We start from the raw sequence: 10,578 nt of genomic DNA, 5'->3' as shown, positions 1-10,578 counted from the left end.
GGAAAAAAATCTGGAAAATGAAATAAAAATAAATAAATCTGAATGAAGTTATCTTTAATTACATTATTAAGTAAGTAATACTATTAGAGTTGTACTATTACTCGAACGAAAATAAAAGCTTGGGGGGAGATGCAATGCAAATGAAAGACATACTGTGTATCCCTATTCCCTGACATAATTTTATAGCTAAACGGACAGAATTCTATTTTATTTGAATGATGAAACCCAGCTGCCATTAATAGTTGGAAATGGAAATGGAAATTGCGGAAATGGTGGAAATTGTGGAAATGCGGAAATGGAAATTGCAGAAATGTAATTGCGGAAATGGTGGAAATTGCGGAAATTGCAGAAATGGAAATTGAGGAAATTGCGGAAATGGTAATTGCGGAAATTGCTCTTCACTTATAGCTATCTATTTTCAGGTAGATTGTTTTATTTTACTCAGTCAGCCATATCACTACTCATTTTTTTTCATGAAAAAGGTCATAGCTGGGTAATCTATTTTCAGGCAAATTGTGTTTATTGTATTTTATTTTACTCAGCCATAACAATTTATTTTCTGTTAACCAACTTGCTGGCTGGCAGGCAGGCAGGCAGACAGCTACTCATAGACAGGCAGACAGACAGACAGACAGCTACTCATGGAGAATTGGACAGGCAGGCAGTCAGACAGCTACTCATAGACAGGCAGACAGACAGCTACTCATGGAGAATTGGACAGGCAGACAGCTACTCATGGACAATTGGACAGGCAGGAAGGCAGACAGCTACTCATAGACAGACAGACAGCTACTCATGGACAATTGGACAGGCAGGAAGGCAGACAGCTACTCATAGACAGACAGACAGCTACTCATAGACAATTGGGCAGGCAGGCAGACAGCTACTCATGGACAATTGGACAGGCAGGAAGGCAGACAGCTACTCATAGACAGGCAGACAGACAGCTACTCATGGACAATTAGGCAGGCAGGCAGACAGCTACTCATAGACAGGCAGACAGACAGCTACTCATGGACAATTAGGCAGGCAGACAGCTACTCAGACAGGCAGACAGACAGCTACTCATGGACAATTGGACAGGCAGGCAGACAGACAGCTACTCATAGACAGGCAGGCAGACAGCTACTCATAGACAGGCAGACAGTAAGACAGCTACTCATTGACAGACAGACAAATAACTACTCATGGACAGGCAGGCAGGCAGGCAAAGAGCTACTCATGTTATGTTATTATGTTATGTGCAATAATTTGTGCAGTTATGGAAACAGCTCTTTGTGTTTATGCAAGAAAATGTAACACATTTATTTATTTACATATTGTGTGCATGCACATTGTACTTTGATACATTTTGCGAAAATAAAGCAATTGAAAGAGAGAAGTTATCAAGTATCATTAATGTCGTAATTTTATCTACTGGCCCCTTGCCATTTTTGTAATGTGGCCCACAGGTAAATCTATTTGAGTATCCCTGATCTAAAGCTTCTAAACGTCATTAACATGTATTTTTTTGCAAAAAGGGTGAAGTGTCCCTTTAAGGGTGGGAGGTTCTGTGGCCATCATTTTGGCAGCTACTGATTTAATTAGGCATATGTAGGACTGGGTGTTTCTCATTTAGCCGGGGACCCCCTGGAACGACCACATTAACAACCAGTGTTCTATCTGGAGAAACCGCCACAGAGTGACAATACTGTTAAGAGCCACTTGATGGCAGTCAGACCACTCTGCTGAAGCTGCATGGCCACAGCACATCTCTTGAGCTCTCACTTGCCATTTCACCTGATGTCACAGGACAGACTTAAGGTCATTCGGTGTCTATAAATAATTGGCCAAGACTAATGTGCAAAAGTCATTGTGGTTTCATGTGACCAGATACAAAATGACAAGCTGTCCTGATTGAGAGGCAAATGTAGCATAGGAGGCAGATATCTGTAATGGGATGTGGTTTGGTATGCAGCCTGCATGGCCCAGTAGACCCAGACAAACACGCTAGCACTGCACTAGGGTTGTCCCGATCAGATTGGGTGATCGGAAATTGGAGCCGATCGTCATTTTTCAAATGATTGGAAATCGAATCGGGAGCAAAAAAAACGTGATCAGGACATCCCTACACACTACAGTATATCACACGGATTTAACAATCTGGGGAGTCCCACGAGTACATTAGATAATTGACACTGGGTGAAAAAGAAATGAGTTGCAAAATTGTGGGATTTCAAGTATAAAATAGAGCTTACGTTTCAATTCTATTGGCCAGTAATGTATTTGAATGTTACGTGTCTGTCCTGGCACAAACTCTGGGAACACCACTGGCTGGGAATACTGATGAAAGACATTTCAACCTAATCTCATCCCCATCCCTCCTTTCCTCAGCACCATTACCATCCATCAGTCACTGTGTGTGTGTGTGTGTGTGTGTGTGTGTGGGGGGGGGTGTTTGTTCTCAGGTCACTGCAGTAGTCTGTGTGCACGAAGAGCAGCAGGACAATTCATTAATGGCAACAGAGCCTGCCCATGCTGTCCATTTCAATTACAGAAAACTGCTGACTATTGCTGCTCACACACAGCGTGCGTGTGTGCGCGCGCACACACACACACACACACACACACACACACACACACACACACACACACACACACACATGGAATATTACTCAAAACGGTTCCTGCTCTCTTCATGCCACACAATGACAAATTACTTCTTACAGCCTCAGATTAGTCTCAATAATCTCACATTGTGCATCCTGGCAGCCAAACATTGGTTTTATATAAATGAAATGTGTATAATATTATATTATTTTATTTGTACAGCCCTCTCTTTGCTTTAGGTTGAAATGTCTTTATTTATCTCAAATTATTCCCGTGGAAATAATTTTGTATATTTCTTTAGTGTATCGACTGATTTATTTTATTTTATTGCACCTGCCATGATGATAAAGGAACTGAATTGGCACAAATCAATTCAACCACATTATGTAACAGTTTTGTTATTAAAAACATTTAATATTGCAATTGTTTTATTATATATCCATCTTATATAAAGTCATTCAATAAGTAACACTCATAATACACACTGTGTAGAGCAAGGTGCCGTGGATCCGTTTGTGACCAAATGAAAGAGACACTAGACCTGAAGACAGCTCTGAACCAAAGGTCAGGAAGAAAGACTCACTAATGCCTAATTTATGCTCCTTGGCATGACAGTGTAGCTCAGAGAAAATAGCAGAGCAGTATCCACAGAGCAGAATCCGTCCTATAGGTTGGCTATTTTAAGTATGAATAGTGCTTAACAAGATTAGCAGCTGCCGTCTCACTCTGCTCCAACACACAATTTAGAGAAGGTCCTATCCTAACCGGGACTTAAGTAATATAGAATGGAACATGCTGTGGTACATATACAGTTGAAGGTCACGCAATATTGAATTCGCTAAATCACATTAACTGCGGTTATTAAGTGCTGCTTTTAGCATGGGTGTTTGCTGGCCTGCTTAGCGAACTAAATTCCCTAACAGAATATATGGCAAAAATAAATATACCAGAAAGTACTCACAGTGCCTTTGACAGGCAACACACCTGCACTACACATTTTTTAGTGTCAATTTAAAACTGCAATCAGGAACTTCTATTCTGCGAATAAAATGATTCACAGTTATTTTGACTAATCTGTATGGTAGAGTATGTTACAATATAGCCTCGATACCCAGGCTTTCATTTCGTCTGCGCGAAAAATGAAAGCCTGGATTTACGCATGGGCTGCACTGGTCTAAAAGTGGGAGTCAACCCTTCCGCGTAGGCGTCACTCCAAATTACGTGACGTCAGGGCTCTGAGCGGTGTGCACACCTCAAAATAACACCGTGAGGAAATCATTACCAGTGGAACTTCAAACGAGGCTATGCGAGGAAAATGAGGAGAATGGCTGAATAACCCACCACACCGTCTAAGATAAAAACCAACGTGTGCCGACTCTGTGGAAATAACTTTGACAGTCCGTTAGAATGGTATACTCCAGCAACCAGTGGTTTCTTCTGGTCGACACAATACCAGTGCTGCACTGGGGGGGGAGGAGAGACCGGGGCTGACGGACAGATCGGTGAACCAATTAAGGGTGCATGTTTTTCTGAGCCGCGGCCCTCCCATCTAGGCCAGAAATGTCTAGCGTTAGCTCAGGCTAGTTACAATATAACTAAATGTGCTTCAGCGGTTGGAGGTGGACTCCCGGGTCTTATTGAGAAATGTAGAAATTCAGTACTCACATAGGAACACTGGCATCTCCCCTGGCTAAGGTTTGAAACCCGGGAAGGACTTACATTTTAGGGATTGCAGCTTTAAATCTGAGCATGTAAACCATTTTTACACACATTAATTACTAGTGACTTGTGAGGAACTCAGGATTTTACATTCTTCTCAGGATGTGCTCCCCCAGCAAAAACGTGTTTGAATCGCTGTGTTTGCAATGCTCTAAACCACAATGACATGCGTGCATATTGATTATGCTTATTATCAGAATTGCAGTCTTGATGACTTCCTTGCATTCACTCCAAGTGCAGGAGATAGGAGGATGCCTTTGGCGGTAGTTGTGAATTCCGATTTATCCCACATTCAGCCATTCACAGAACACACACACACACTCACACGAACACACGCCTCTACTGAGTCTTGGGCGTGGCAAAGTCCCAAGCCGTGTCCTGGGCACACTTCCACATGGCGCGCACCAGCCGAGTGAAGCCCATGTCCTTGGGTTTCTCCAGCCCACGCATCAACCGCTGCTTCATAATGGCGATGAACTCCTTATTACTCAGCTCTCCGTTCCCTGAGGACGATGGCGGGATGCCAGGGTGGGGTGGGTAGTGCGAAGGAGAGGGGAGGGGGGAAATTATGATGAAATGATGAGAAAGGACGTTAAGTAAAGAGGATCAGATGAAGAGGAATGTCAGCTGCCGTGCGCCGATTGGCTGTCGCGACAACCTTGTGTTAGTATGACAGCACCGTTGGCCACTTACCGTCACAGTCGAAGAGAGCGAAGACCACGTCGCACACGTGGTCCGACAGCTCCACCTTAGCCACGGTGCGAGCTACCTGCTTCATAGTGGCTAGAGAGAGAGAGAGAGAGACACAGACAGACAGACAGACAGACAGACAGACAGACAGAGAGACAGAGAGACAGAGAGACAGCGAGAGAGACAGACAGAGATTTACCATTTGCACTGAGAAGTAATACGCCATTAAGACCTGGAACGCAACTTTAGCTATTGAAATATAGCAGATATACAAGCTCATAGTGACAAGCTTGTAGATCTGTTAAAAAAAGAATGTGAAAATGTGTGCATCTTTGAATATAATGATATTATACATTTACTTCTGGGGGGTCCCTAGAACAAAAGTATTTCGAGATACAAAATACATTTTGTGAGAGTCCTTGACATGAGTTTGAGAACCACCGACATAGAAACGTGATTTAGAAGATATTTGTAGAATCCCGTCTCAGGTCTTAATGGGTTAATGCAGGACATGCACAAACAGGAGCTGGCTCAAAAATGACCTGTTCAGACTTCAGAGGACATTGTGTACAAGTCAAGCTGCTTGGAATCAATAGCAGACAGAGCTCCCCCTGCCAGGGAGCCTATCTGATGAATGTGAGAAAGGACCCCTCCTTTCCTGCAGGAGGAGACAGCACTGGGGCAGGAGCCAAACCACCTGAGAGGATTAAATAGGGAAGTTGAGTGAAATGGAGAAAGAGAGGAAGAGAGACGGACCACCAGGGTCATATAACAGAAGAAAGGCAAAAACAGAGAGATGAAAAAAGCTCCATCATAAGCAATGATTATTGAAGTACAAAATAAAGGGGAGAGGAGAGGAGGAGGCAGGGTGAAATACGGCATACGAGCATGAAAAACGACACTGGGCCGCCTGATGGAAAGGGCTGGGTGCTGAGAAAATAGTCCCAGGTCATAAGGCGAGACGTGGAGAGCAGTGCGTCACTCCATACAGAATCGCATAACACTCGCATAACCAAAATGCTCCCGGTTCACCTGCCATGCCAGGTGGTACCTGGGATCAGGGTCAGGGGTACGTGAGCCCATTCACTAGTAGTCCACACCACCAGTCTTTTATTTCTGATATCAAACAAGATCAAACGAAGTCACGCATATCCACAAATCCTTTGAAGGCAGGTGCTGGATCTAAAATGAACGGAGATCAAAAAGCAAGAAAGGACGGCACACTGTAGCTCTGAATGACAATGTTTATGACCATTTATGTATCTGTAGAACAGCTGCCCTCAGGCCACGCTGCCATCTCTCACTATTGTTTTGGGTAGCTGGCCTACTTAATCAAACAAAAGAGTAATTAACATTAAAACTCATTGTGCGTGACTCGTTAAGACCCCCAATCAGTTCAGCACCTCAACGACGTGCTAAATGTTAATATTTTAACAACAACATTCATGGCCACAACAAACCTGTAACAGATTACTACGAAAACATTCCTGCTTCTTTTCAGTAGGCACAATACAACAGGACCTAATGTAATGGCTCGAAAAGTGAGACTCAGATTAATTTCCAAGTCTTCACTGAGCACAATTGGAGCTATAAATATTCATATTCATTCAAAAATTCCCAGCTGGTAGCTCATTTCACTGACGGCGATGAGGAATGTGTACCGAAACTTGCTTACCTGTGCGACACTTTCAGCCTTCTCAATTAACTAAATCTGTCACTTGAGAATGGAAAACAGAATTAAATTGGCAGATCAAAGAGTGGCTGCATTCAAAGCCAAAGAGGAACAATGGGGCAGATGATTGAACAGAGGGCATATTTCACATGTCCCTAAAAAGGGGACTTGGGGAGAGACTGAGACCTTTCTTCTACCAGCTGGTGCGCGATCACATACTGTAGCTTTGCTGTGTTTGAATGTTTACTTTCCAGTGCTAACCACCAAAGACCCACCGTGATGTGCAATGTTTGTAAATGAAGATGGAACAAAACATGGCAAGCGATTTGCAGTTACAAAATTCAGAGTTCAGCGAATAGAGAAGAAACAAAAGGAAAAAGTAAGATAACAGGACAACAATATAAAATACAACCCATTGTATCAAAGTATAAAGAGTACAGTATGTGCTATACATTATTTGTGGGGTCATAATTAATAGGCCTACAACAAATGTCATAGTTTATCTCAATCAAGTAGCATGTTTTAAAAGTCCCTAGGGTGGGGGCAGCTTTTATCCTTAAAGGGAGTTCGTGTCACAACCTTGGTGCCAACACAGCAAAGGCGGTCACCCGCACCACTGTGCAAGACCATGGAGTGTTCATATACAACTGACTGCCAGATCTGAGTGACCTCGGAGCTGGGGGGATTGGTCTAAAAGTTCCACAATATAGGGATGTGCAAGACCGTTACAGGCTTCGAACACAAACAAGTGAATCTTAAAATGTCACTCTACACTGAGATACAGTACAAGGGTCTACAAACAAGGTGCGGATGAATGGTGGGGAGAAGAGTGTATTTTTCGGTACGACGATTTCTGTTCCTAGTTTTGCAGACGTACGCCTGGTGGATCTCTACAGAGCCAGCCTAAGACCAGACCGCCGCTGTCAACATTCCCCCCCTCAGCCAGCACACAAATCTCACCTACAGACACAGGTTAACGGACGTGCACGGGCAGGCACACACACAGACTAGTGCTTGTTACTGTGCAGGTGCAGACATGCTTCAGGGCAGCCGTGCCATCAGCGCGTAAGAACTAACAGCTCTGCTGACAGGCCACATCTGGACTCTAATCCAGGGGCTGAGTCACTGCAATCAATATGACGAAACTTCACCTTGATAAAAGACAATCAGGCGTTCTGAAGAACACAGGTATGTGACACACACACACACACACACACACACACACACACACACACACACACACACACACCTGATGTAATAACATGGTCAGGGGGACAGACAGAGTGAGGCCGTTACCTGCCGATTGTTTATCACCTTCTGCCGGAACCTGCAGTCCCCTGATAATGACACGTGTGTGTGTGTGTGTGTGTGTGTGTGTGTGTGTGTGTGTGTGTGGAATTATAATGATGCTGCTGGTGGCGATAAGAGGTCTCATGCACTTATGTGCAACCTCATGCCTCCCGACCATTTTGGCGTATATTGTGTTGCAGGTGTACTTGGCCCAGACTAGTGGTCTTTCAGTTTGGTCAAAAACATGTTTTTGAAGTTGGAGGAGGATGAGTGGAAATGGAACATTTTCAGAATAGTGTGGACTGGGTGTAAGGCCAGGAAAATGGGATGCAGGAAGGGCATTTATTTGGGGTGCATACTTAGTTTAGACTAGTCATTGGTTAGACATTGGTTAAGGTTAGGTTTAGTCTGCCACTGAGGTCTACAGACGTAATTTCAAATCCAACGCTTCACCGCCATTGATGTCTATGGGCCCGGGGTTATTTAATCCATTAATAAAATGTGCCCATCGTTTATCGGATGTTGTTGTGAATGTCTGTGTAGCAGCTAACAATAGAGGTAAAGAGACTAGCGACTGGACAGCGGGGGCCTGTCAAACACATAACATTTTTTTATAATTAGGTAGGATGATTTAGATTGCAAGTTATTAACGTTTTAAGATTTTCGTTGTCGTCGGCTAAACAGGCAGGGAACATTTTCGATGACGTGTCACTGTTGTGCAGAAGCAAATATTTTAGTTTAAAATGTTTGCTTTAAAAACAAACATATACACTGGTAGTTTGGGGCGTAAGTGGTTCAACAACAATGTGAGAAGAAGAGCAGAACTAGTAGTGGGAGTAAGGCCAGGAGATGCAGAGAGAGCATCTGTCGTTTACACCAGTTGTTCCCAAACCTTTTCATGTCAAGGACCCCCAAATCGATATTTATTAGCCTGCGGTTCCCCATTAGAAAATTATATTCCAGAGACCAGTGATTCTCAACCCGTTTAAATTCAAGGACCCCCAGTTTGACATGCATATTAGTCTACAGACCCCCATTGACCCAAATTTACATTGTAAAATCAAAGTTAATTTAACTGAGAGTGTACAAGTTCCATTTGTACACTAAGAGTTACAGACCCATAAGGGTCCATTTGGTTCCTAACTATCATTTAGCTGGGGACCCCCTGGAACTCCCTGAAGTACCCCTGGGGGTCCCCAGACCCCACTTTGGGAACCACTGGTTTACACAACAGTGGGACCCAGCTAGAGTGCCTGGGCAGAGGATGAATTTAAAGTAGCAACGTTTGGGTGCGAGAACATTAAAAAGAAAAGTGTAGAGGCAGACACAGAGAGACCAGGTGAGGGAGCAGGGCTAACGAGGTGGTGTACCTTTATCTATGGACGCCCCGGCCATGTGGTAGAAGCTCAGGGCCGTGTCCACGTCGTTCACATTCTTAAGAAACGTGAAGAAGTTCTCCACTTCCTCAAAAGAGATACCCTAGAAAGGAGAGAGGAGGGGGGGGGGGGGGAGTTATTGTTTTTTTTGTGGTGAAAACTGGTAGTGTTTGAGTATTCGTAGTATTGTATAGTATTGTTTTTCTCTGTCGCACGCCACTCTTGCCCTTGCACTTGGAAAGGCCCACAGTAGTGATGTAATCATCCATAAAAATATCAAACGCAATTGAAATTTGCCAGGACAGCCCCAGAAATCAGGAGGTTTAAGATTGGATGTTTGAACTGCTCACAATACAAGGATAATCTTGCCAGATAATCACTCCCCATCAGACTAGAACAGGGAACCCTCCATCAGACTAGAACAGAACCCTCCATCAGACTAGAACAGAACCCTCCATCAGACTAGAACAGAACCCTCCATCAGACTAGAACAGGGAAGAATCCCGACTACCCAAAATCACCTAGCTTATTCTATAGTGTGAGCCCAATTAAGTGTAAACGAAATGTACATATTTTCGACTGAAGTAAAGGGTCAGGATAATACGACATTTGCCAAATATAAATTAGGCTTTAGGAAACAGCTGTGAGGAACCATCTGACACACAGATAAATAATGAGACAAGGGCGAACGGAGGTAGACAGTTGCTCTAGCACACACACACTTAACCATTTACATTTTTTTCTGAATAAGTGCATAGTACTGAATACCACTGAAGTTACACGACATACACACACACACACACACACACACACCCCCAACTGTCACAATACTGATGGTGGCATATGCTTCAAAAGCAGCTGGTGGTACAGTGAGTGCTTTTAATTTACCTCATGGTATGGGAGAAACGTATAAGAAGAGATGACAAGCAGAGAAAGGGAGGATGAGAAAGAGAGATGCTGACTGCAAGTCTTTATTCCCCGGAGAGGCTGAGCTTCAGCAGCTCTGCCTAGTAGCCCGAGAGGAATATAGGTATATATATATATATAGAACGTGTGTGTGTGTGTGTGTGTGTGTGTGTGTACTGTATGTATGTATATACACACACACACACACACACGTACGTTTCCACCCCTCAGTCTTCGTCTCTTTTTGCTAATTGAGAAATTTAACCAGTGATAGCCTTAGCCAAGTTTGACATCTGTGATACATGTATGCAAATCACAGAGCCCCCACATTACATG

General features: G+C 43.6%; 1 protein-coding gene across 1 annotated transcript in view; it reads right to left on the bottom strand.

The window, feature by feature from the left end:
- Positions 1–2,971: 2,971 nt before the first annotated feature.
- The window catches only part of micu1 (mitochondrial calcium uptake 1), a 50,731-nt gene continuing 43,124 nt past the window's right edge, over positions 2,972–10,578 (bottom strand). Inside the window, exons 10-12 of the mRNA XM_080781642.1 lie at positions 9,331–9,439; positions 5,002–5,091; positions 2,972–4,811 (exon numbers count right to left, since the gene is read on the bottom strand). Coding sequence (XP_080637768.1) covers positions 4,648–4,811; positions 5,002–5,091; positions 9,331–9,439 — 363 coding nt within the window. The 3' untranslated portion in view covers positions 2,972–4,647. The remainder of the gene's footprint in view (positions 4,812–5,001; positions 5,092–9,330; positions 9,440–10,578) is intronic.

This window comes from Protomyctophum bolini, assembly GCF_963924005.1.
Source record: "Protomyctophum bolini genome assembly, chromosome: 14".
Classification (NCBI taxonomy): domain Eukaryota; kingdom Metazoa; phylum Chordata; class Actinopteri; order Myctophiformes; family Myctophidae; genus Protomyctophum; species Protomyctophum bolini.
Note: the sequence above shows the minus strand (reverse complement) of the source record. Positions and strands in the feature narration are given on the sequence as shown.